Below are 27,521 nucleotides of genomic sequence, written 5' to 3' on the forward strand. Positions count from 1 at the left end.
GAGAGCGAGGGGATGGGGGAGATCGCTCCAGAGGCCAGGCTCCTACAGGGCACTGGGATGTACCCCGGGGAGCTGGGGGTGTGGAGGGAGGTTCGCTTAGCTTGAAAATTTTGTCTCCCTTTTGGTTATCTTTACAACATTCTTTTATCTGTCCTAAAGGTAACACTTATCTGTAGTGAACTTTGTAACTTAAAGAAGTGTCTATAGAACCAGACTTGAGGGGTCTTTCTGAGTAGGGAATTCACACTTGGGAGTTAAGCTATGATGATTTTTCCCCCTTTAATGATGTCTTCAGTTTGAGAACTACTGACACGCGGCATCGCGGCTGGAACACTGGTTGTGATCTCGCTGAGCTGCAGCTCTGACCCGGCCAGGAGAGGTGTGGGTAGGAGGTTTCCTGGCCCCATTTTCCAGATGGAGAAACAATTCCAGATAGGTTGGATATACTCGTTTGGGGTCATGGTGATGAGGTAGTGACCAATTAGTGGAAGGATGGAGACTCCATTTCTGACTCTGACCACTGAGCTCTGCCATGGATTGAATGTCCCCCCACCCTGCCGCCAAAAAAGGGGGGGAGGGGATAGGTTCATGTTCGTGAATGTGACCTTATTTGGAAAAGGGGTCCTGGCAGATATAATTAGGTTCTGAATCTTGGGATGAAATCACCCTGATCACCTGGGTGTGCCTTAAGTCGAATGACACGTGTCCTTATAGGAAAGGGCAGAGCGAGCTGAGACAGAAGACAGACACAGGCACGGAGGGAAAGGCCACGTAAACGTGGAGGCAGAGGGAGGCAAGCCACTAGAAGCCTGTAGAGGAAGGGAAGGATTTCCCCCACAGCCTCTGGAGGCACAGGAGCCTTGTGACACGTTGGATTTCGGGTTCAGACCTCCAGAACGGCGAGAACAAGCATTTCTCTGTAAGCCACCCAGGTGTTCCGGGAGTCCCACGGCACTTGTGATTTGCGGAAACAAATCCAAGCCCTTTCTTTCGGCTGCACCAGGTTGTCTAACTAGGGAGAGGCCCAACCGAGCAGGGAACGTCTCTTGTCCTTCTTGCGGGCTGTACCGAAGCCTGAGAAGACCCGGATGGGGTTTCGGGAGGAGCAAGGCTGGCGGGGGGTGAGGCCTTTGGTCTTGCCCCTCCCTCGGCCCCGCCCCCTCCTGGTCCCTGCGTGCCCCACAGCCCAGAGGTTGGGCTCTACAACGGCTTTCTTAGGGGATTCCCGTCATTGAGGAAAGCCCTGATGGAAAGAGGAGAAAACAGGGGAAGGGAATGTGAGTTAGCTCTCAGGAAGGACTTCCTGGTTCTAAAAGCAGTTTAATCGAAATTGCTCGCCCAGTGGGGCTGTAAAACATTTAGGACTCTCTTACGGCCTTTCAGAACAGGAGTGTCACCTGTTACTTGGCAGTTGGACAGTGACTTGGACTTCCATTTGGGCCAGACTTCCAAGAGCCATGGAGGGCATCTGGTGCAACCCCTGCCTTTGAAAGGGGAGGAAATACACCAGACCACACAGCGACAGCTTCTGGTTCTAAATGGGACGGCCTCCATTGAGCGTTCAGAGCCGACGATGGGCCCCAGTGGGTGATTTCACTCGGTATTATCCTTTCCACGTGGGGTGCCGGTGTCCACAGCGTAAACGGGACTGCTGCTGGGCCCCGGGGACGAGGCCTGATGTGCGGCCCGGTGTGAAGCAGGGAAGGCTGTTCCCTGTAGGGCCAGAGAGAACTCAGGCAGCCGCCTGGAACTCAGGCCTCTGACTTGGTTCCGCCCATCCTCAGGCCCAGGCTCGCTGTCTGGCTGGCCCTGTGCTGCACTGGGGGGAGAGATGTGCCGGCCCTGTCCCTGTCCCTTGAGAGGCTGTCACTCACTGAGTGCTAGCAGAGAGCTCAGGGCAGCTGCAGACAGCCTGTGATGGGGCGGGGGCGGGGCCGGCCAGCGGCTCCCAGGAGGCCCTGGCGGGGTCACTTAGTCAGCAGTGGACAGACAGCTGGGCTCTGGGCTCCCACAGGGGTGGTGGTGGCCACTTGACTCTTTCCCTCCCCAAGAGTGGGGGACTCATGATCAGAGCAGAAAGAAGACAAGAGCCATTCAGGGACTTCATTAAATCCTAGCTAGGTGGTGTGGGTTATGTAGGCTGTGAATCTGAGTTTTATCTGCCACCTGTCAGACATTCCCGGGCCAAGGAATGCCCTGGCCCTGGGCTTCTGGAAGTGCTTCTCCCAGCCTCACTTGTCCAGGTGTGGGGACCAGCTCTCAGCCTTGCGGGACACTTCCAGGATGGCCTGCCTGGACCCACGTGCCCATCAGGTGGCACACAGCTTCCGCCGGCAGGTGCACCACCTCAGCCCAGGAAGTAAGGGGTGGGAAGGACCCGTCCCCATAAAAGGCCACTTGCACTCCCAAGGGGTCAGACTTCTCGGCCTAAGAGTATGGTCACAGCCATCTGCTCTAGGCAGACAGTGCATCCCCAGAGAAAGTAGCCTCCTCTAATAAGACAGGCTCCAGAAGTTCTCACATCTTCTGTCCAGCCGCCCTGAGCTCTGAAAGGCCCCAGTGGACACCAGGCCCTGCAGCGTGCATGGCACCTTGGCATGTCTCCTCTTGCAGAGGCCTCCCCAAGGCCTCTAGGGTATCCACAGATGAGAAATCCAGAGGCTCAGAGAGTTGGTCCTCTAGCTGGGGTCACACAGCAGAACAAGCACTTGATCTGTCCCCAGCTGGCACTGCCATTGGGTCCCGACAATTAAACCTCCCCTTTCAGTCACTCAGAATCCATACTCCTTATAGGACCAAGCCCCTGCCACCCTCTCCACTCACAGCGTGGCCCTTCTTAGGCTTCCCCATCTGCTTCAGCCATACTTGCCTACCTCAGGGCCTTTGTACATACTACTCCCTCTGTCTGAGATGTTCTCTTTAGGCCTTTTTTATGGCTGGCTCCATCTCATTCCTTGGGCCTCAGCTGAAATGTCAGCTCCTCACAAAGGCCTTCCTTGACCATTCCATCCAGAGTAGGAACTCCCATCTCCCCCCCGACACACACACACACACACACACACTTGCTCCCTAATTTCCTCTTTAGTACCGATCACAAGCTACATTTATTTACTGTTTGTCTGCCTTCCAAAGCCTGGACTAAGTCTGTCTTGTTCATAGTTGTTTTCCAGTAAACATCACAGTGCCTGGCATACACACGAGGCATCAAATAACTATTTGTTGACTGAATAAGCAAAAAACCGTCTTCACCCTGGAGAGAATGGCAAGTCAGGCCCAGACTCTCCCGCCTTCCACTGAGATTCAAACCCACTCACATCCACAGGGTCTGTCTGGAAAAGGTTAATCTTCTCCATCTTGTGTGTCCTGGGCTCACCCAGAAGACCTCTTTCCTCTGTATGTGAAGCCAGTTGGGGACAGAAATTTCATTATCAGTCTCTTATCTGGTTTACTCTGAGCCCCACCCCAGGTTGGCATTGTGAGTCACGTAGAAAGAGGCGCCAGGCAGGGGAAGAAGGAGCGAAGGTGGTTACTCCTGCTTCTCAGCTTCTCAGGAACAAACAACCAAAGATGGCGAGGCCCCTGTCCAGTCCTACAGTTGAAAGCAATGCCACTCCGGGGCACCTGGGTGGCTCAGTCGGTTAAGCGTCTGGCTTCAGCTCAGGTCATATCTCGCAGTTTGTAGGTTCAAGCCCCGCGTCAGGCTCTGTGCTGACAGCTCAGAGCCTGGAGCCTGCTTCGGATTCTGTGTCTCCCCTTCTCTCTGCCCCTCCCCTGTTCATGCTCTGTCTCTGTTTCTCAATAATAAATAAATGTTAAAATTTTTTTAAAAACAAATAAAGCAATGCCTCTCCTACAGGAAGAGAAGGGCACGTGCACAAAAGCCTAAACTAAGAGCAGAGAAACTTTCTCGAGACCTTAGTTTGCTCAACTGTAAAAGGAGTGCATTGAAAGGCTCTCCTAAGGCCTTCCGGGTCTGCCTTCTTGAGCCTCTGGATTTTTAAGGCCCCTCGGCCAGACTGGGGGAGGGGACCCCAGTCCCATTACTTCCAGATCTTCTCTGACAGCCTCTTAGGCATGGTGGCTGCTTCTCCAGGATGAAGTCACTTTCTGCTTGAATTTCACGATTTTCTCTTTGCAATGCTTGTCTAGAACAAGAGGGAAATGGACCCGCCTGGGGACTCAAGCACAAGAATAATAATAATTCAGGAAATGACGTGTGTACACATACGTACAAGGAGATGCCCAGATCAGCACTTAACAGTGGTTCTCTCCCAGTGATAGAAGAAAGGTGACTTCTACTGGCTTTGGTGAACTTACCTGAATTGCTTGAAAGGTTTTTAACTATGTGCACATATTATGTTCGCAAAAACAATAAGGCCCTTTTCCAAAGTTAGAAATTCCTGCTGGAAACTTAAATCTACTTTCTTTTTCATCTGGCTTCATCTAGTGCTTAACTGAGAGGCCAGGTACATGGCTCCTTCCAGAAATGCTATCCTCCACCCACACCCAGGGCCCTGACAGCAAGCGGAGACCATGGGGGTGGGGGATGGGGGATGGCTGGTGAAGGTCATGGTGACCCAATGAAGAAACTGCAATCAGGGAACCCGGGTCCTGCACTTGCTCTGTCACGAACGTGCTATGGGGTCTAAAGCAACTTGCTTCCTCTCTCCAGGCCTCGGTTTTCCTCAGTAAAATGAAAAGTCACTCTAGAGGTGCCTTTAAGGACCCTTCTATTCTCAGTCTTTGGCTTTTTAGTACCTAGAAAAATAGAGATGGGAAAAGAATGGCTAATCCTTAAGTAGTTGATGTCGTGTTTATCATGTGCCAGGCATTACTCTAAGCTCTTCCTATGTATTCATCCATTTCCTGGCTCCAGCAACTCTCTATTATCACCCATTTTACAGATAAAGCAATTGAGGCACATAGAAATTAGTGCCCAAGTCACTCAACTTATAAATGCCAGAATTGGCATTTGAACCCATGCAGCCTGATATAGAGTCCACACTCTTAAGCTGTAGGAAATAGAAAGAATCACAGCCCAAGCTATGGTAATAGCGGCCATCACTGGAGAAGGCAAGGAAGAATGAATATTGCTTGTGGCACTTATTACCTCCCCCACCTAGCCATGCTCACTTCCTTCCCACTCATCCCCCAAGAGCTTTTCTTCCTGGTTAGTCAACGTCCCCCAGCCCTGACACCCTTCTTTACCCAGCTGGAAATTCTACCCCATTGTCAAGTCAGTAGGCTCATGCTTTCTAGAGGGCCAGTGTCTCCATGATCAGCTCAGCCCACTCTGCAGATTCAAGGCCTCAGCAAATCTGACCACTGCTGGCCACACACCCAGCTCAGCCCCTGATCCAGGTGCCCCCACCTCAGATCCTTACAAGACACAGGTTGGGACCTGACCACCTTAATGCAACAAGCTTTCCCTGAGCACTTCCTGTGTCCCCAGCCCCAAGACCAGCATTTGGAAGAGGACATGAATGAGCTACACCCCTGACCTCCACGAGCCCACAGTGTAGCAAGGAAAACCAGTCATGTAAACGGATCTCTAGGATACCCTGTGGTCAACGCTAAAATTAGAGACGTGTCCCCAGTGGGCTGAGGGCACATGTGTCAGAATGATTCACGCCACATGGTCGGAAGAGGAGGCTCCAAAGTGCCTCTGGGTGAGCTCATTCTTCATGGAGCCATCCTCAGAGACCTACCGGAAGGAGAGCCAAACTAGGGATGTGGAGATGTGGGGACTCACGCCAGGTTTGCTGAGTGACCCTGAAACACACCTGGGCCCCGAGGTCCCCAGCTGAAAGTGAGACAGGAACCCAAGTAAGTGATCAAGGCCATATTCACATTGACTCATAGACTGAGAACAGTCTTCATTGCTCACTTCCCTTCCCATTCTGCCCACTGCATCCAGGAGCGAATCTGTCTTGGTGTCAGTTTGTCTTTCCGCCTCTCAAACACTTGCCAGCCTGCCTTTTGAACCCAGAACTCAGGTCCACAGCCTACATCACCCACAATATCTAGCCAGGATGTAATAACGGTTTGTTCTCCCTGCGCTATTTAGTGTTACGGTTACATGCTATTTTTGATGATGAATATTGGTTTCCCATTGGCAGTGATGACATAAAGCCTCCTTCGGAAAAAATTTTAACATTAAAAAGTGAGTCAGTTTAAAGTAATATAGTAGATAATACCATAATTGGTATGAACTCTATGTAGGGCAATTTAACAAACATCAAAATTTGAAACACACATATAAAAACAGCCAAAGCGGTTCTATGCTATTTGACATTCTGACTGTGATTACTGTTGGAGGGAAGGGGTGGTGACCAAAAGCGGGCATAAGGGTTGGGGCGCTTCTGGCTTCTGCTACTTGTTCTACTGGTTGACCTGGGGGCTGATTATACATGTGTGTTTACTTCGCAAAAATCCGTCAGGCTGGGTATACTTCTGATCAGTGCATTTCCGTATGTTGATTATACTTTCACGTATCCCTTAGGCCAGTTCTTCTGGAAACTATCCTGCAGATATACACACTCATGTGCAAAATGACACGTTCAAAGCGGCTCATTGCACTGCTGTGTGCAGTAACTAAAGATTGGAAACACCTGAGTTCCCCAGCTGAGGACTGATGGAATAAGTTTGGGCACAGCCTACAGTGAATTCTATGTAGTCATCAGACAGAATGAGGCCACTATCAGAGCTCCAAAATTCACAAGGACTTAAATTTAAGTGAAAAAGTAAGGGCAGAACTGTGTATAATGTGCTACCCTATATGGGGACAAAAAGAATATATAATACATGCATATGTTCATGCCGAGGGCATCCCATGGCTAGGATATTATCTTAGAAGAGAGTGACGGGAAACTGATCATAGCTATCCCCTCTGACCAGCGCAGGACGGGGAGAGGGGTGGGAGGGAGGCTTGTCACCGATAACTACTCTTTGATATTATAAAGTTTTGCACAGTGTCCTTGCAATTCCTATTTGATAATAAGTTTTAAAGCAAAAAGTCTTACAGAAAGTGCCTGCTTCTGGTGAAACGTGTGGCCCCTTCCAGGCCTCAAGATTGAGTGGAAAGTGTTAGTACTTTGAGCTTATCAAGCAGGTAACCCCTGACCCCACTCCACATCCCAAGGGATGGTACCCGAGCTAATGGGCCTTCCTAAATGGGTTTCCAATTAACAGCAAGGCCAGTCTAGGACAAATTACTCACTCACACCGCTCTCCGCCCTGCAGAGAAAATCTGGCCCCTGGAGCTGCCCTACCAGAGCTGGCAGGTGGCAGAGTTCTTGGCATGGGTGGGGGAGATTTTTAAGCAGAAATACTTCCAGGAATGGGAGGTCAAGGATTTGGTAAGGCAATCTCAGTTGGCTGGAGAGGAAAGATTCTGAGTCCCGAGTCCCACCCGGCCTCAAGAGAAGCCAAGCAAGGGCCACTGAGTGGTCTTCCCTCCAGGTGACAGGGGACAGAGACAGAACAAGGCCTTGAAAATTTGAGTTCCGGGGCACCTGGGTGGCTCAGTTGGTTAAGCATCTGGTTTTGGCTCAGGTCATGATTTCGCAGTTTGTGAGTTCAACCCCCACATGGGGCTCTGTGCTGACAATTCAGAGCCTGGAACCTGCTTCAGATTCTGTGTCTCCCTCTCTCTCTGCCCCTCCCCTGCTTGTGTTCTGTCTGTCTGTCTGTCTGTCTGTCTCTCTCTCTCTGTCAAAAATAAATAAACATTAAAAAATTTTTAAAGAAAATTCGAGTTCAATTGTACCTGTGTCACTTTCTTTTGTACAGCACTAGTCTCACCCACATGTCACCATCTCCCCAAATCACTAATCCTAAAAACAACCCAGTGAGGTGTGGGTATCAACTGCCCATTTTATAGACAGGAAAATGGAGGTGCAAAGAAGGTTAAGAATAAGAGACTGGTCAGTGGTTACATTTGGAGATTAGCAGTGAAACCAGAAACATAGCTCCCACCTTCTGGCTCCTGATCTTCCCACCTCCCCACCCATCAGCCTTAGCCTTCTCCCTTTCAACTGTGACCTACAGAGAGAAGAGCTCCTGGGGCCTGACAAGCAAGGAGCAGGCAAAGAAGCTGAGAATCAGAACCAAGGGGCCTATGAGACCACCCGGCCCAGCAGTTTATAACCCTGACTACAAACTAGAATTACCTGGGGAGCTTAAATAAGTTTAAATAAATATCTATGCCACAGCCCAGGTATCTGTAGTGTTTTTAAAAGCCTCTGGTTGATCCTGGTACAGCTTTGGGAGAGAATCCCCCCTCCCAACCCCACATACAAACTTCTGCCTCCCTGGAGCCTCCACCATCTTCTGCTCCGTCCTCTGGCCCCCAAAGGTCCGGCTCATCCCTCTTCCACATTATTTAGAGCCCGGGAACTGGACTGGGAATTGGGCTTAGCCTCGTCCTCCAGACAGGCAAGTCGTTGAACAGCTGAGGCCTCACACAAGGAAGTGACCTGCCTAAGATCTCCCAGTGAGTCAATAACAGAACAAGACTAGAATCTGGATCTCCTGACCACCAGGCAACATCATAGCCATAGAAGGGTCAAGTGGAAAGCCAGACCTGTTTGTTATCAGGCGGATCTGGCTGTTCGTGCTAGCCGAATAGATCCAACGAGGGGCCCGAAGAGGAGAATGGGGTGTGCATATATTTCAGGAGAGATGGGAGTCAGCGATCTCCCCTCCAGTCCTTGTGGCATAGTGGGGGCAGGAGACTATTCTAGAATGGCAAGCCTGGAGCTGGCCTATAGAAAGATGTCCCCATTTCTAGGTGGGGGGGTCCAGCCTAGTCTGAAATCTTCATGAAGAAATCAGTCCCTGGGGACAACTTACCAGGTGGGCCCAGCCTCCCAGGCCACAATAGTAATAATGGCTCACATTTCTTGAGCTTTTCACTGGTCCCTGTGCTGAGCACTGTACTTGGCCTGTTTCATTTTATCTCCACACTCATCCTAAAAGTTAAATATAATTACCGTCTCTATTTGCAGATGAAGAAACTATGGCCTAGAGAGTTTAAGTAACTTCCTCAAGATCACTCAGCTAGAAAGTGGTAGTGGCAGGATTCGAAGCCTGGTTCATGGCCAACCACTAACACCCTGCCGCCCAGCAATACACAAGAGGAGGTAGAGCTCGGTGGCTGCGGGAAGTTACCCAGCATCCAGGGGCTGCTGGGACCTCCCCAGACGTGGTCTGGTGGAATCCTCCCCACCACTCCAAGGACAAGGCACACCCATCCTACTTCCACCGAAGAGGAAAACGAGGCCCAATGGGGAAGCATCTCGCTCTGGGGCATCCGCAAGTAGCTAGTGCGGACAGGTCTGGGCGTCCAGGTTTCCCGCCCTATCCGGACCTCTTCTCCCCAAACTGGTCGGGAGGCAAAGTCCCCCACGCGGAGGGCGAGTGGCCGCGGCCAACCAGCTAACCCGGGCCTAGCGCACCCGCCGACGCTGGGCAGAGGCGGAAAACCAACGTTCTGGGCAGGTGCACACAGGTGAGCCACGTAGCGCTCCTTCGTCGTAGCCAACTGTCTCTAGCGCTCCCGTGCCACCGGCTGCTGAAATTCAGGCTGAGCCGGGGCGGCAGAATTTCCTGGTTCCCGGGGAGAGTGAGACCAGAAACTAGGCGCGCACTCCCCGCCCCCTCCCTGGAGCAGCCAAGTCTGGACCCAATCCCGGTTCGGCGTGGGGGCGGTCCAGGGAGTATCGGCAACCCCTCCCCCCATCTCAGGGTCCCCGTGGGGTCACTCACCCAGAACACCGTGGAGTAGATGACCAGCGAGAACTTGAGCCAGAGGTAGGAGAGGCGCGCGCAGTAGCGCACCTGTTCCGAGTCCCCGCGGGGCATCCTGGATACTCTCCGCGGGGCTCTGGGTCCCCGGGGCTCCCGAGTTAGGTCCCTCGCCGCGAGCAGCCCCACCTGCGGCTGCCAGCCGCGCCGCGCGCCCAGCCACCGGCGCCAGCTCCGGGACTGACATCGGCTAGCCGCAATCACAGCCCCGGCTGGGACCAGCCGGCCCAGCGGCCAATGGGCGCGAGGCCCCGGCCCCGCCCTCTGAAAGGGGGCGGGCAGGGGGCGGGGCTGAGGCCAGGGCCCACCGGAGGCGAAGGGAGCAGAGGAGGCGAGGGTTCGTCAAACCAGGTCTCGTGCAATCCCGGAGACGCCTGTGCTAAGGGCGCGGAGGGGGCCGTGGGAGAGTGTGCACAGACAGACGCTGGGGAGACGGCAGGCGAACCTAATTCGGGGTACAAAGAAGTGCGTGCCTCCCACTGTTGCCAAGAGGGAAGACTGTACCAAGAGGGCAGGAACTAACCGCTGAGGTGTTAAAAGTGTGCAGATGAATGTGTAAGACGTGAATGGAATAAGGCAGTGGAGCTGCTCAGGCTGAGTGAGGCGGGGGACCGAAATTAGTAGGCAAGATGCAGCAAACCAGAGTGGGACTAAGGGGTCCCATTGGAGCTGTGGCCACGAGTTCACCTTTGTCACAGATCCCCAACCAGCCTTCTTCCAGCAAGCCTCCGGGGATCTTCTTCTCTGAGGCCGGTGGCGTTCCCAACCTTGCCCCGAGGGGCCCCCTCCTCTGGGAAGCGCTTTCCCCACCCATCCTCAGGCCAGGTCAGCGGACCCTGGCACACGCTTGGCCCCGGTCTGACCCAGCCTCTTCCCTTCCGGGGTGTCCTCTGCCTGGGGTCAGAATCTGTCTCCCCCGGCCCCATCTTGACTCATCGTTGTTTCGTCGCCGAGCTCAGCCTGGGGCTTGGGAGTCAGACAACCGTTTTGTGGCATTCGGTAATTAAATGTGTGGCCCAGAGGTCACGAGCTCAAGGCAGTGTTGGATGGGGTCCCTGGTGGTGACTGAAGGAATGGCACCCTAGTCTAAGTCCCCTATTCACAAGAGGCCCAGAGAGAGAGAGAGAGACCAAGTCAGAGCCAGCCACAGCCACAGCCCCCTGGGCTCTGCCTGAGAAAGAAGAAAGTAAGGTTGGGGTATGGAGTGTTGGGGAGCAAGAAGGTCCTGCCCCTTCAAGGTCCTTCTAGCCAGACCAAGAATCAAATTGACATGACACAGATTAACAGGCGAAAATCATGTACCTGTACATGTGGAGAATCCACATAGACATGAAAATTCCAAAGACAGTCAGGCAAAGTGATATGTAGGTCGTTCTGAACTAAGGAGAAAGGGGTAGAGGGGTCTGGGATTTCAAGGAGAAGAAATGCAATTCACAGGAAGATGAAAAAGAGTAGAGGTTTGATAAGGAACTGTTTTCTGGGCCCCTCGAGGACAAAGGGACAAAGAGGACTTGGATAAACATCCTTGCTAGGTTCCTCCCTGTCCACATACCTAGTCTGTGTCATAATGTAGTTATCTGCGTCTTCCTGGAGCAGATTCTCCATCCACATTCTTTTTAGGAAGTTGAGGGGGAGATAAAGAGCTTCTCCTGAATCTATTGGGTCGTGACGCTTTGTAATTCAAAATAATTTTCATGCCAAAGTGGCCCATCTTCTGGAAAGCAGTGTGGAGTTGCCTCAAAAAATTAAAAATAGAGCTCCCCTATGACCCAGCAATAGCACTGCTAGGAATTTACCCAAGGGATACAGGAGTGCTGATGCATAGAGGCACCTGCACCTCAATGTTCATAGCAGCACTCTCAACAACAGCCAGATCATGGAAAGAGCCTAAGTGTCCATCACCTGATGAATGGATAAAGAAGATGTGGTTTATATATACAATGGAATACTACTTGGAAATGGGAAAGAATGAAATCATGCCATTTGCAGCAACGTGGATGGAACTGGAAGGTATTACGCTGAGTGAAATAAGTCAGTGAGAGAAGGACAGATATCATGTTTTCACTCCTATGTGGATCTTGAGAAACTGAACAGAAGACCATGGGGGAAAGGAAGGGGGGGAAAATAGATACAAACACAGAGGGAGGGAGGCAAACCACAAGAGACTCTTCAATACAGAGAACAAACTGAGGGTGGATGGGGGCGGGGGAGAGGGGAAATGGGTGATGGGCATGGAGGAGCCCTGGGATGAGCCTTGTCGGGATGAGCAGCGGGTGTTGTATGGAAGCCAATTTGACAGTATTTTATATTCATCAAAAAACCAAAAGCAAAGTGGCCCATCTTGGGGCAGCCAGCCCTTGGCCCCTACAGTTGAAAGGCAATGCCTTGCCCAGAGAAGTAAAAGGAATTCAGTTTCCTGGTACAATGGAAGCAAGTCTGGCAAGGGTGTCTGTAATGGGTAAGGGACACGGAACCAGGAAGGAATAGCCAAGAGCTACAGAGACATCTTTTAAAAAGTTATCCTTTAAGGAGGAGGAAACTAACTCTTTACCCTTCTTTGGGGGAATTAGCTTCCCTCCCCGAGCCCTGGAGTGCTGGCCTTACAGCCTCTCTTTGAGGTGCTGGTCTCATCCCCTCCCCCCCCCCCCCNCCCCCTCCCCCAGGGATTGTCTGTCTCCCTCTCCCTGGGGGTCAGCCTCCCCACTGGGGTTTTCTTTCTGGTTACCCCTGACCTCTGTTCTGGCATCTAGCTAGCTCCAATTTCTCTTCTATTTTAAGTGTTTCCTGGGGACAGGCATGCCCCAGCAGCCCCTCTGGGCTCTCCCTGAGCCTCTATAAGTAGTGCCCTCGGTGATGAGGCTATGAGAGCCCTGCACAGGGAGCCTGGGGCTCTTTGGAACCAACACACCCTTACCTGGGCTTCTGACCTCTCGTTGTCCTTCCCCACCCCTAGCCTGACCCCAAGTACTGTAGGCTGCCCACAGCCACATTTGCAGACACTGAGACCTCTGAAGAAGTGACACCTTATCTTTTAACTTTGCCATCCTTTTGCCAGGAGCTCTGGGCCAGGGCGTGGGATGGGGGAGTCAGCAGGCCCAGGGCTCATCCTGGTTTTGCCGTGAACTTTTTGCAAAACCCTTAGAACGTGTGGCAAAGATAGTGTGACATACAGGTGTGAGCGTGGCCCTGGCTTCAGTTTACAACCCCCTGGTGAGGTTTAAATGTATGCTTATATCCAGGCGCCCCCTTAGTTTGGTTAAGTCAGGAACTCCACCAACTGGGACTGGGAATCGGTATTATCTTAAAAGTCCCAAGTAATTTCTCAAGTGCAGCCAGAATGGAGCATCGCTGATTTAGAGGTAATCATGCAGGCGAGGTGGCCATTTCATCAGACAGGCCACACTCCAGAGGTCACTCGGCTTTCCAGAGGGGTGCTGGTAAAGGGATATTAACTGTCTATTGCTGGGTGGTGGATGGGAGGACTCTTCGTGCCAGTTTGCAGAGGGTAAATACTTCCACCTATGGACCCTGGGCGTTAAGAAGAGACGCGATCGCACAAATAGCTCCTCACACCTCTGCAGCTGTCCGCCACTCAGTCCACTCCTGAAGCTTTACTTATTAGTGCAGAGAACCCCTCCCATAATGACAGAATGCATCCGTGAAATTCATGCCTCATCAGTTAGCATAACAGGTATTAGAAATGAGCTCTCCTTGGAGAAGATATTTGCAAGCGACATATCAGATAAAGAGTTAGTTTCCAAAATCTATAAAGAACTTATCAAACTCAACACCCAAAAAACAAATAACCCAGTGAAGAAATGGGCAAAAGCCATGAATAGACACTACTCCAAAGACATCCTGATGGCTAACTGACACATGAAAAAATGCTCAACATCACTCATCATCAGGGAAATACAAATCAAAACCACAATGAGATACCACCTCACACCTGTCAGAATGGCTAAAATTAACAACTCAGGCAACAACAGATTTTGGCGACGATGCGGAGAAAGAAGATCTCTCTTGCACGGCTGGTGGGAATGCAAACTGGTGCAGCCACTCTGGAAAACAGTATGGAAGTTCCTCAAAAAAATTAAAAATAGAGCTACCTACAACCCAGCAATTTCACTACTAGGTATTTATCCAAGTGATACAGGTGTGCAGTTTTGAAGGGGCACATGCACCCCAATTTTATAGCAGCGCTATTGACAATAGCCAAAGTATGGAAAGAGCCCAATTGTTGAGTATTACTCAACAATCAAAAAGAATGAAATCTTGCCATTTGCAACTACGTGGATGGAACTGGAGGGTATTATGCTAGGCGAAGTTAGTCAGTCAGAGAAAGACAAATATATGACTTCACTCATACGAGGACTTTAAGATACAAAACAGGTGAACATAAGGGAAGGGAAGCAAAAAGAATATAAAAACAGGAGGAGTACAAAACATAAGAGACTCTTAAATATAGAAAACAAACAGGGTTGCTGGAGAGGTTGAGGGAGGAGGGAAGGGCTAAATAGGTGAGGGGCATTAAGGAATCTACTCCCGAAATCATCGTTGCACTCTATGCTAATTAACTTGGATGTAAATTTTAAAAAATAAATTAAAATTCCAATAAATAAATAGATAAATAAAAGAAATGAGCTCTCCTTGGGTGAAATTAGTAGTCTTCAGAGTGTGTAGATTATCTAAAATGAGACCCCTCCCATTTCTCGTTCAGAGCAAAGGAATTTCCCCTACAGATGATGCATAGGGCTTAGTCCTTGAGGAGCCCATGTGCCGTGATATCTGGTTGCCTGATGTGACCATCAGTCTAACTGACCCTGTGTCTAGAGTGTTGTGTCTCCCTTGAGTGGACCCTTCATGCAAGGTGATCAAGGTCCTGAAAACACAGAGAGCTGGGCCTTCACTGACTTTACAGAGCAGACTCTTCACATCAATTTTGTGGCCACTTGCTAGTAAGTGTTTGTTCTGTTGGTATTCGTGTGGATGTCACAATTTGTTCTGAGATCTGTTTTCGTGATAAACTGGCAGGGAGACTGTAGGAGGAAATAACTAACCGTCACCTTTAGTGGCTACTACTGTTTATGATAAAGAACCTAAGGAGGTGCATGACCAACTTGGCCTGCAGAAGTTGGCGTTCATGCCGCTGGGCAAATGAATGTGCCCCTGGCTCCCCATCTGTGAAACCGTGGGTTTCTCTTCTAGCTCTAACAACCTTAGCTATAGTCCTCACGGTCAGATCGGTTAGGAAGCTTGTATTGAGCCTCTCCTGTGAGCCGGGTCCTGCCCCAGGCTCTGGGGCTACATCTGGAAACAAGATCTCTCCTCTCTTATCTTGGGAAGGAAGCCACGGGGACATACCGCACAAATGGAAACAAACACACAGAGGGAAATTTCAGGCACTGGTACGTGCTAAAGATCTGGAAGAAGAGCTTCCTAATGGAAAAGACAGCGAGTGTGAAGACTGTAAGAGAGGGACAGGCTTGGAGAGCTCCGTGGGGCCTGTGCAAGGGACCGCAGGAGAGTAGACGGGGTGACGTCAGACACAGGAAGGGACCGTGCGGCTTTGGTAAGTAGTTGAGACTTATTTCCAGTTTCAGTGAGCACCACTGGGAGGTTTTTAGCAGGGACGTGATACAGAATAAATGTGTTTTGCATTAGAAGGCTGCTGCCCGGAGTGACAACAGGAGGTTGCTGGCATTGGGAGGGAGGAAGGCTGGTGGGAAAGTCGTTGGAGCAATCTCGGGGTAAGAAGGTTGTGGCTGGGCAGGGGCCCAGCGCCGGAGATGGTGACCAGTGCTGGCAGTGGGGAGGCACCAGGGACAGAAAGCCCACAGGACTTGGATGTGGAATGTGAAGAAAAGAGGAATCGAGGCTGATCCTGAGGGTTTTTGCCCTGAGCACCTAGGTAAATGCTGCTGTCCTTTACAAATGTGAGGAAGCTCAAGGAGAGTAGGGGGAGGGGGAGATTGGGTTGAAAACCAGTTACTTTGTTTGGCCATTTAATTTTTTGAGATATCTTTTCAAAATCAGGTGGGGTTGTCTGGGGAACTCAAGAGGGGAGGTGTGGGTTGTTTGATAGATATTTGAGAGTCATCAGATCCATTTAAATCATGGGCCTTTGTGAGATCATCTAGGGAGAAGACATAGCAAGAGAAGAGAGACAAAGACAGACCATGGGGCCCTCCAATATTGAGAGGAAGAGGGGCTGGCAAAGGAAACAGAGAAGGAACAGCCACTGAGAAGGAGGCCAGGAAGGTGACAGGGATGCCTGGAGAAGAAAGAGCTTCAGGAAGTTAGAAGAGGAAGACACATCAGGAGTTAGTGCCCTGGGAACTTTCCTTAATGCACTGAGGATTCATGGATGCCTGAGAGGTCAAGTGGGGACAGAACCGAGAACTGACTATCAGCTTTGCAACATGTGGGTCATTGATGGGTTTGTTAAGAGCTCTCTCAATGGAGTGATGGGGCCTAAAGCCTAAGAGAAGGAGGAGAAGAATGGAGGGGGCTGGTACAGACCACACTGGGGAGTGTACACTCCCAGGCAGGTGTAAGAAACCCTTCGCCCGAGATTGCATACTTGGAACTCGTCCCAGCCCACCACACAGCCTCCCAGGCCAAGGACACAAGGGTTGGCCTCTATGTGGGAGAATATATATGGCCATGAATTCTTTACAGCTTCTCCATCAAGAGGTAGAATCTATTTCCCTACCTCCTGAATCTATGTCAGCCTCTGACTTGTTTTCAGCAACAGAATGTGATAGCAGTAAGGTTGCTTGAATCGCGAGTCTTGGAATCAAGAGGCCTTGGAGCTCCTGCTTTGGCATCTCTTGCAGTGCCACTGCCATGAGAACAAGGCTGAGCTAATCTGCCAGCGAGACCACAGGAGGCAGAACCCAGGCTTCCGGCTGACAGCCAGTGGCTACCGGACATGTAAGTGACACCATCTTAGACCACACGGACCATCACCCTAACAGCTGACTATACCACATGAATGAGTCCAGCCCAAATTTGCCAACCTAGAGAATCACGAACTAATATGTGACAGTTGTTTTAAGGCTCTAAATCCTGGGCCGGTTTATTATACAGCAAAAGCTAACCAATACATTCTTAGAGCTGAAAATTTTTTAAAACACGAACTCAAATACCCATGTCTTTCTCTCTCTTCCTTCCATTTTTATTCCAAAGTATTGCACTTCTGAGTCCATGATTTTCTTCTCAAGAGGAAACTTCAGTTGTCCTTCAGGTGTTCCTTGACTGTCTTTGCTGCCACCCTCTGACTCAGACTTTAGGCCACTTCTCTTGCTTTTCATCCCATTTAAGTCTAGGGTTCCCATTTATTCTCAACCAGTTATTTGTTTAGCATCAGGCACTGAGCTGCAGGTTCTCACATACTTAGCACTAAAGTCCTCAGAATCTATGGGATTTGATGTGAAGGGCCCCACTTTACAAAGGAGGAAACAGAACTTCAGAGAAGTAAACTGACTTTTCTCCATTAGGAAGTTCAAGTGTTTCATGACTCAACAAGCAACGTGCCTTCTACTCTACAGCAATTAGACCCCACCTACACTAGAATGAAATGAGTTAACTCTATGGCTTAAAAAGCAGCTAGGAACAATACACTCAGCTCGAATATTGGGAGTTCGATACTGGTTTAACTTTATTATAGAGTTAGTGTAGGTTTCTGCAAAATGGTAGTTCCATGAGATTTTAAATGTTTTGGGGAAAAAACGATCTATCGGGGCACCTGTGTGGCTCCGTTGGTTAAGCGTCCGACTCTTGATTTCGGCTCAGGTCATGATCTCATGGTTCCTGCGGTCGAACCCTGTGTGGGGTTCTGTGCTGACAGCACAGAGCCTGCTTGGGATTCTCTCTCTCTCTCTGTCTCAAAATAAATAAATAAACATTAAAAAAAAAAAAAAGGATATATCAGGTAAGCCTGGGAATGCTGCAAGACTTCATAGCCTTTATCATGGCAGTGGAGGTTGGGTACATCTAAAAGGAAAGACAGGTTTGCAGCCTTACTCAGCTGCACCTGACGGTACAAGTCTGGTTTCCTCAGACACCAGCTTTAATGTCTCAAAGAACTAGTATCCTTTAGAACGTCCTTTAGGAAATGCAGTCCCATGGGACTGATTCCTAGTTCTTTCAAAGCTGGAAGTGACCTCCTCAAAGTTATATGCGTTCTATTTAAGAGGAAAATCAAAGACAGATTATTTTTGTTTTGTGCTTGACCTTGCAAAATTATACAACTTCCTTTGCTATGATTGTCAGCCCATGAGATCCACTTGTGATCATCCCTCTTAGAGCCCTGCACGGGGTGAGGGACACCCTCTTGGGGCCCGAGGGAGTTCCAGACCAGAGCCTCCAAGGAAAGCCAAATGCTCATGCTCAGAGGGGCCTGGGTCACTCTTGCACGTTTCCATTTTGTAAGTACCCTGAAGAGCTGCATATTAAGGCTCCCTTCTCCTAGCCCCCTCCCCCCACTCCCTATAGCTGTCTACCCCCAAAGGCTGACTGCCCCAGACCCCCCACTCCCTTGCATTCCACAGCCTCTCTCCTACCTGAGGCCTCCAGACACCCCTCCTTACGGCCCCACCCCCAGACTGCTTCTAAGACCTTCAGAAGCCTCAGGGGACTTCCTGTCTCCTTCTGGGCAGATGGCCCCAAAGTCCTAGAGGCCGGCTCTGGTCCTCCCTCCCACTGTCCCTTCTCATCCCGGCAATGAGGCTGCTCCTGACCAGCCAGCTGGAGCAGACGTCCTCAGGAGCAGCTGTGGGTGCGTATATGAGTAGTGGGGGGTCGGGAGAGAGAGAGAGGTTAAGCTAACTGGCAGGTCATAGGGAACTATTACTGAACGATGGCACAGCCATGCCAGGGAGCCTTGTGCGGACTTGGAAAGTGATGTGGGAACCACTCTTCATACTCAGAGGCCCTGAGTGTTGAGGGGTGGGGGTGGGGGCTGAGTCAGGCTCCTCAGCACAGCTTTCTGGTCTTCTGTCCCCAGCGATGAGATGGGGCACAGAGCAATGCCATCACAGGAAGATGGGGCCTACGGAGGAACTGTCGTCAGCCTTCAGAAGGGGTATGTTGGGAGTCCTGGGGAGAGTGGCCCCGGCCAGAACCCAGAGGATGAAGCTGGAGGACCCAGATGTGGCAGGTGGTGGGTCCTACAGGGAATGGCCAGTCCAAGCTGGCTACTGTGGTTCTTGAGCCTTTGGGGGAGGGGCCACTGCTGCTGGCTGAGGGATGGATGCATGACTTAAGGGCAGTGCAGGGGGCATTCAGTGTCAGGGTGCTGGGCTCTAAGTGGGTATGGCCTGGGTGAACCAGAAGGCCTATTTCATGACATGATTTGCAAGGGGAGGTTGGGGGTGGGGGGGGCAGGTAGAGGAAGAAAGATACCCAAAGGTAAGTTCAATATCATCATAGCTTTTCCCCCAAATTGACTGCCCCTCAGTGTGCGGTGTGAGGTCTCGCCTGCATGAAAAAGGAGGCTCTGTTTTAAGAAGAAAGTGGGAGGGGTTCTCCTGAATTGAGAGACCAGCAGGTGTCCAGTCCTCTCCCACACAACTTGGTTTCTTCGCCTGGGCCCCAAGCATGTCTGCCCAGCCTTTGGGACTCCCTCATTCCTCAGCAGTGACAGGCCGCACGGTCCGGAGGCTGGTGCGAGGCTCTGCCTGCTAGCTCATCACCCGCAGCTCTCCCGGCAGCCCTGACCCGGGGCAGGTGTGAGCCTCAGCCTCACGCGCAGACGCAGCCAGCCCCTCGACTCGCACTTGGCTCTCTGGACAACTGGGAGGCAGTTCTCACTGTGGTTCTACCCCGGACACTGGGCATGCGTGGTCTTCCTTCCTTCCTTTCTGATCTCTTGCCCTCTGGACCCCTCAGGGAGAGAAATGGGCGCCCCGGCAAGATCTGCTTCCTTTCTCTGTTTCCCATCTTTCTAGGATCATCGACCATCCCGAGCGGGATTCGTGGCATGTGGTGCGTTTAGTCTGAAACCTGAGACAGTCCCTAGAAACCATAACGGTGTGCCTGGGACTGAGGGGCCTCCAAGGGTACACGACTTTGGTGCTAAAACCAGAAAAGTCCTGTGCAAAACCAGAGCAAGTTGGTCTCCTTAATTCTTTCCAGCCTTTCCACCACCTCAGGGGGGTGCTCAGAGGGGAATAGCCAGCGACGAGACGGACCCGGACCTGAACCCTCCAAGGAAAAGTCGTAAGAGGGGGAGGGAAGACCGGAGGCCAAGACCAGTATCTTCAGCTCGCTCAAGGCTGCCCTGGGGGAGAGGGAGAGATTCCTTCAAGGGACCCCTGGAGTGGGCGTGAGGCCTACAGGACATGCGATGAGCTGGGCACCGGGAGTGGCACAGGATGATGGAAAACATTTGATTCAGAGTCAGAATATGGGGCGGGTCACATGCCAGCCCCGCCACATGCAAGCCAACTCTGAATGAAGACCTGGGAATGTTAGGACGGCATTGCCATCTGTGAAATGGGACCTTTCAAGGTGAGCAAATGAAATTCCCAAGCACCGGGCCTAGAACAAAGCAGGCACTGGATGACTGTGCGTCAAATCTTCCCAGAGCGGGCACACCTCTGCCAGTCCAGCCGGTGGGGGCTTCCGAGGACCGCTGGGCGTGGAGAGGGGCAAGTCGTTGGAGACCACCAGAGCCAGTTTCCTTCGTCATAGCCCAGGCGTCGGCCCTCTGCTTCAAATCCACCTTCCTCAGGTTGGCTTTCTTCTCCAAAACTTTTTGGAGCCACCAATCAGTGCTGTGAGCTGGTGGGTAGGCATTTGTATGCCTGATTAGGACTGAGAAGAGAGAGCGGTTAGGACACTTTCCCCAGGGAAATATATTCCCTGAGGGGAATTAGCAATGAACCAGAACTGACAGGGGTGGTTCAGGGTGTGCCGGAGCTGGGAGGCTCTTTGGACGTCATGATGTCCAACCCTTTTGTGAACAGACAGAATTTAGGCTGACAGAAGGCTAGCGTCCTGCTCATGGCTGTACGTTTACACCTTGAGGCCTTTCCTACATGTGTGCTATTTTGCACAATAAAGTATTTTTTTTTAAAAAAAGCATTTTTTTAAAAAAGACAAAAATGTTGTCTTAGTTTAATTTGCATTTCCCTGATGATTAGTAGGGTCAAGTGTATTTTTATATGTTGATTGGCCATTTGCAGCTCTATAAATTTCCTGTTCTTACCCTTTGCACATTTTCCAGTTAAGTAATAGCTTCTTTGAAGTGGGCAGTGCCAAAATGGCAGGCTAAGAAAATGCCGTCCCCTCCCCCCTCCTTCTCCCCGCAGTGAGGGCCCTTCTAGCTGAGGAGAGACTCCAGGCTGGTGTCAGGGAACTTTGACAGGGGAAGGGTCTTTGACCTGGCTGTCAGCAGGGGGTGGCCTTGCTGGGGCTGAGCCAGGCCTTCTGGGAAGGCAGCCTGGGAACACTGGCTGACGGGGTGTGGGGCCAGGCCTGCATGACTCACGGGGAGTGGCAGGGTGCCCGGGCACCACAGCCGGCCGCATAGTAGCTCCACCTGTCACTTGATGGGGGCAGGGCAGCTGCTGCCAGGAGCCTGGGTGCTGCTGGGTTAGGGGAGCCCCAGAGGAACCAGGCTCTCGGGCAGCCTCAGGATGCCAAGAATGGAGTCCGGGGGACACAGAAGTGGGGTCTCGACTGAATCCTGTAGTTATTGAAGAAGAGGCAGAAGGCTTTTGCACTCTGAAAACTTCTTGCATCTGCTGGTGCGGGCCGGGAAAGTTCACAAACCACAGCAAGTCCCGCCGTGTGCTGCTTGCTGTGGGGTCCCCAGCAGCCCTTAAGGGTGGGCTTCACAGTCTACAGTTTACAAAGCACTTTCACCCACATGTTAGAGCACTCACTACTCCCACGTCTACCTGCATATTACCTTCCTGCCCGACTGGACTGTCAGCACCATGAGACAAGAAACGTCGTCTTCTTCTTCTTTTTTTTAATGTTTATTTTTGGGGGGGGTGAGCAGGGGAAGGGGGAGAGAGAGAGGAGAGAGAAGCCCAAGTGGGCTCCTTGCTGTCAGTGCAGGGCCCCACTCGGGGCTCCGTCCCACGACCTGTGAGATCATGACCTGAGCAGAGAACGAGAGTCAGACCCCCCTAACTGACTGAGCCGCCGAGGTGCCCTTCTCCCAGACTCTCTGACCCCTTCCTCCTACTTCGTATATTTTCCCTCAGGTCATTTCAACTTCCTCTTCCTGTTTTTGGAGCAATTCAGCTCAGCTGCCCGCCTACCGTCTGTCCGGCCGGCCCACGTCACTCTCTGTCCTGCTCAGAGGAAACAAAAGGCCTTCCATTAGCAAAATGCCGCTTTCTGTCAGATTCGTGTGGACTGAACTGTTGTTTTCTTCTCTCCCGTGGGTCGTCAGAAGAGCTTTGTGTGGGACATGAGACGGGAAGGATTCTTCTTATCTGACTCATGAGAAGACAGTCCGAGAGAGTGTGCCTAAATTCGCACAGTCACAGCCCTTTAGGGCCGATGCGGGGACTAGAACCTTCGGTCAGAGCACTTCGCAATGACCTCAGAGAAACCAGGCTGGCCTGGGCTGCTGGAGGGCCAGGTAGGCGGGGCTAGGGAAAGACCCCTGGGAGTTTAGGCTATTATTTACTGTTTACTTCTAGTGCATCATAAATGTCCAGGAAGGGGCTGGGGGTGGGGGTCCNCGGTCATGAACATCAACTAGGGGTGGAGGAAGTCATGGAATTTTTTTTAAAGGAATCTAATCCTCCTTTACTTTAACTCTCTTCTGAAGCCAAACCAAGTGCCCCTCAAAATGTCCTCCAATTCAGCAGGGCTCATACATTTTTAACTTTTACCCAGAGATGAGTTTTGCATCCTAGCCCAGTGTGGACACAAAACCCACAACTGAGGAAAGCTGCATGAAACACACCCACCCTCGCCACACGATGCGTTCTTGCCTTTTCTATGCTGTCCCTTTGTTTCAACGCGAGTCCTAATCTGCGGGTCCACATCACTGCTCTGCTCTGAAGGACTGCCAGAGGCCCGCAGAGAGGCCATACCAGGCCTGCGTGAGCAAGCAGGTAAGCCGCACCTGATTTCCAGCATTTGTTTGTACAGGAAGTATCCAAGCGTTAAGTGAAAGCAAAACTTTTATAAACTTGCTCAAATGAATCCCGAAGTTTCCTTGATTGAGCAGTTCTGCTGTCATCCCTTACTGCCCCGGCCAGCTCACTCACTCTCCGGGGAACAACGAGGAAGCCCGGAGGGGGCACTTGAAGGAGCACCTGAGGCCACGCACAGCCCCATATCTCCAAGGGCAAGGACAAGTTTGGGGCCTCCACTCTCAGTAATACCAGTGTGTCATCCAGGGCCAAAAGCATGTAAAAAGACCAAGTTCTTTATTACGTTACTTAAAAGTCTGTGTAAAAACTAGAAACAGTGCACCAAATCATAAATACACTCATAATATGTCCATACATATCCAATACAGAATTAAATACAAATATTAAGGTAAAGATTCCCAGGCCTACAGACAAATTTAATAAAAAGTTATAGTTGGACATATTAATACACTTTTTTAAAAAGTTGATGGATCAAGTAAGCAAATAACAATTCCATATACAGAGGATTAAGTAATACAATCCACACGCTCAGTTTAATAGGTGTGTTCAGGATTTTTAACATCGGAAATAAAGACCATAACATCCTTTTCATATGTCCTTGGAAAGTTTACCACACTAGCCATGTGTTTAGCCACAGTGGAAACTAATAATCATAAAAGGCAGAGATTTCACAAACAGTGTATGCTGAACATAGGCCAAAAAGACTAGAAATCAACAAGGAAAAACTTGACCCCCCAAGTTCCCTCAACTATCCGAAAACTGTGAAACAATCTCCTCACATAACTCCTAGACAATAAGAAAGTTGAAATTCAAGTAACAGATTTTCTAGAAAACAAAGAAAGCCCATACGTTATAGTAAAGCTATACTCAATACATTATGACCTCAAATTCTTTTTTATATAAAATGGGAGACTAAAAATGTATGACTTCCTTCAATTTGAAAAATGAGGAAGAAAAACCCAAACCATAACATACTTAAGAATAAACCTAACCAAAGAGGTAAAAGCCCTGTACTCTAAAAACTGTAGAACACTTATGAAGGAAATTGAAGAGTACACAAAGAAATGGAAAAACACTCCATGCTCGTGAATTAGAAGAATAAACATGTTAAAATATCTACACTCCCCAAAGCAGTCTGCACATTTGACGTAATCCCTATCAAACCACCACCAACACTTTTCACAGAGCTAGAACAAATTATCCTAAAATTTCTATGGAGTCACAAAAGACCCGAATAGCCAAAGCAATTCTGAAAAAGAAAACCAAAGCTGGAGGCATCACAATTCTGGATTTCAAGCTGTATTACAAAGCTGTAATCATCAGGACAATACGGTGCTGGCACAAAAACAGACACATAGATCAGTGGAACAGGATAGAAAACCCAGAAATGGATCCACAACTATATCACCAACTAATCTTCGACAAAGCAGGAAAGAATATTCAATGGAAAAAAGTCTTTTCAACAAACAGTGTTGGGAAAACTGGACAGCGACATGCAGAAAGATCGTAACTGGGCCACTCTCTTACACCACACACACAAATAAATTCAAAATGCATGGAAGACCTAAATGTGAGACAGGAAATCATCCAAATCCTAGAGGAGAACACAGGCAGCAACCTCTGTGACCTCGGCCACAGTAACTTCTTACCAGACACGTCTCAGAGGCAAGAGAAACAAAAGCAAAAATGAACTATTGGGACCTCATCAAGATAAAAAGCTTCTCTGCAGCAAAGGAAACAATCAACACAACTAAAAGGCAACTGACGGAATGGGAGAAGATGTTTGCAAATGACACATCTGATAAAAGGTTAGTATCCAAAATATACAAAGAACTTATCAAACTCAACACCCAAAAAACAAATAACCCAGTGAAGAAATGGGCTGAAGACATGAATAGACACTTTTCCAAAGAAGACATCCAGATGGGCAATGACACATGAAAAAATGCTCAACATCCCTCATCATCAGGGAAATACATATCAAAACCACACTGAGATACCACCTCACACCTGTCAGAATGGCTAATATTAACAACACAAGGAACAGCAGGTGTTGGCGAGGATGCAGAGAAAGGGGAACCCTCTTGCACTGTTGGTGGGAATGCAAACTGGTGCAGCCACTCTGGAAAACAGTATGGAGCTTCCTCAAAAAGTCAAAAATAGAACTACCCTATGACCCATCAATCACACTAGTAGGTGTTTACCCAGAGGATACTAAAATTCAGATTTGAAGTGGTACATGCACCCCCATGTTTATAGCAGCACTATCAACAATAGTCAAAGTATGGAAAGAGCCCAAAGGTCCATCAACTAATGCATGGAAAAAGAAGATGTAGTATAGAGCCATCTGGGTGGCTCGGTCAGTTAAGCATCCAACCAGCTCAGGTCATGATCTCAAGATTTGTGGGTTCAAGCCCCACAGTGGGCTATGTGCTGACAGCTCAGAGCCTAGAGCCTGCTTTGGATTCTGTGTGTCTCTTTCTCTGTTCCTCCCTCCCCTCCCCTTTCTCTCTCTCTCTCAAAATTAAACATTTAAATATTTAAAAAAAGAAGATATGGTATATATTATTATATAATGGAATATTACTCAGCCACCGAAAAGAATGAAATCTTGCCTTTTGCAACAATGTGGATGGAACTAGCATGTGCTATGCTAAGGGAAATGTCAGTCAGAGAAAGACAAATACCATATGATTTCACTCATATGTGGAAGTTAAGAAGCAAAACAGATGAACTTAGGGGAAGGGGGAGAAAGAAAAAAGAGAGAGGGAAACAAATCATAAGAGGCTCTTAGAGAACAAACTGAGGGCTGGGGGGAGGGATGGGCTAGATGGGTGACGGGTGCTGAGGAGGGCACTTGTGATGAGCACTGGGTGTTGTAAGTGATGAATCACTGAACTCTACTCCTGAAACCAATATCGCACTGTATGTTAACCAGAATGTAAATAAAATTTTGAAAAGAAAAAAAGTAAATTAAAAATTAGAAAAAAAGGATCAAACATATTCCCTCACTCAAAAAAACCAAGAGATAGGGGGCACCTGGCTGGTGGCTCAGTCAGTGGTACATGTGAGTCTTGATCTCAGGGTCGTGAGTTTGAGCCCCACATTGGGTGTAGAGATTATGGGGGGCGGGGGAAGGAAGAGTTTAATAACTTAAACTTTTTACAAATCAATAAACCGTGTTTTATGTTATGAAGACATGGACATAAATTCTGGAAAAAGAGCTTAAAGAATTGAAGTCAGCTGCCTCTGGGGACCCGAGTTAGGTTAGGGGAGTATCACAGGGAACCACTTTTCATTGTTTTATGGTATTAACTTCTTAAACTATATACATGTATTGCTTGGATAAAAACGAAACTTAAAGATACGCAAAGCGTGAAGGGAGCGTGAGCCTGGGAACCACGGCCCCCCCCACCCCCCGCCACGGCGGCAAGAACGCGGAGATCCAGACAGGGTTGAGCTTGCTTCTTGCCTCTGCGGCTGCTCTAGAATGGGGTCCTGGGCAATGCATTTCGTCTGCCAGCGTTTCTGCCTTTGTAAAACGGGCCCTGACGTGTACCTCACGAGAGGAGGGACAGGGATGGCCCCAGCCCCTGGGAGAGACCAGGCATGCCCTCCCTGCCCCTTCCCCGGCACAGGCAGGGGCCCCGGCTGCAGATCCTTGCAGATGAACGCAGCCCATCAGCTCCCTGGTTTCGCTTCTTGGTTAAAATTGTTTTGGTTTCAGTCTTCCATAGACCACAGCATTTTGGATATTTTCCATAGTCTCAAGGCCCCTGGGCAGATATCAGCCACAGTTTCTATTTTCAAACAGAAAACAGGTTAAAAATTGGCTTTAAGGGTATTAGGAACAGCTGTCTTTAGTCGACATCTACTTTTGAAGAGAAAGTGTATTTCCGTAAGCTTCAAACCCTGGACACAGACTAACTGCAAAAATCAAAACCTGGCACGAAATTCAAAATCGTAAGAATGATACCGTTTAAATACTTCCTGTGTTGTTGTAAAGATTCATTCTGTACCTGGTTCCACACACCGTGGGGCACAGCCCTTCCACTCTGTGCCGGAGGCCGCGGCAGGAAGAGGGGAAGGCAGACTTTGGAAAAGGCAATGACAACGCGGTGCGGTAAGTGTTTAGATGCGGGACTAGCAGTTGCGGGGGTCTGAGTGTGTTCTGGGAAGGCTTCCAGGAGGCAGCGATGTTAAATGAGGCCTGCCAGCGTAAGTGGAAGTTGCCCAGATGAGCACATGTGGAGGAAGGTCTCCACACAAGGGAAGACTTGTTCCTAAATGTGGTGCAAATTGGAACCACCTGGAGGTCTTTCGGAAGCACTGGTTCCTGGCCCCCACCCCCATGCGCCCTGACTTAATTGGGCTGCGGTGTAACGAGGCATCGTTTTCCAAGCTGCCCGGGAGACTCTAATGTGCAGCAAGTCTGGGAACCGCCGGCCTGCACCAGGGCTGTGACTCTCTGTAAATCTCATGGGGAAGCAGAGGAAGCCAGACAGTGGAAATGGAAAGAAGCAGACGGGTTAAGATCTGGGCTGTAGAACGGACAGGGGTAGTCAGCGATAGTGGGGAGACAGTGAG

At 49.9% G+C, this 27,521-nt stretch overlaps 1 protein-coding gene across 2 annotated transcripts in view; it reads right to left on the reverse strand.

Moving 5' to 3' along the window:
- The window catches only part of TSPAN15 (tetraspanin 15), a 53,124-nt gene extending 43,122 nt beyond the window's left edge, over positions 1-10,002 (reverse strand). The window contains exon 1 of one of the 2 annotated variants that reach the window (XM_077778665.1): positions 9,769-10,002. In XM_077778665.1, coding sequence (XP_077634791.1) covers positions 9,769-9,864 — 96 coding nt within the window. In that variant the 5' untranslated portion in view covers positions 9,865-10,002. The remainder of the gene's footprint in view (positions 1-9,768) is intronic. The other variant, XM_077778664.1, reaches the window with a different exon arrangement.
- Between the last annotated feature and the right edge of the window lie 17,519 nt (positions 10,003-27,521).

Source organism: Crocuta crocuta, unplaced genomic scaffold (assembly GCF_008692635.1).
Source record: "Crocuta crocuta isolate KB4526 unplaced genomic scaffold, BGI_CrCroc_1.0 scaffold167, whole genome shotgun sequence".
Lineage (NCBI taxonomy): Eukaryota > Metazoa > Chordata > Mammalia > Carnivora > Hyaenidae > Crocuta > Crocuta crocuta.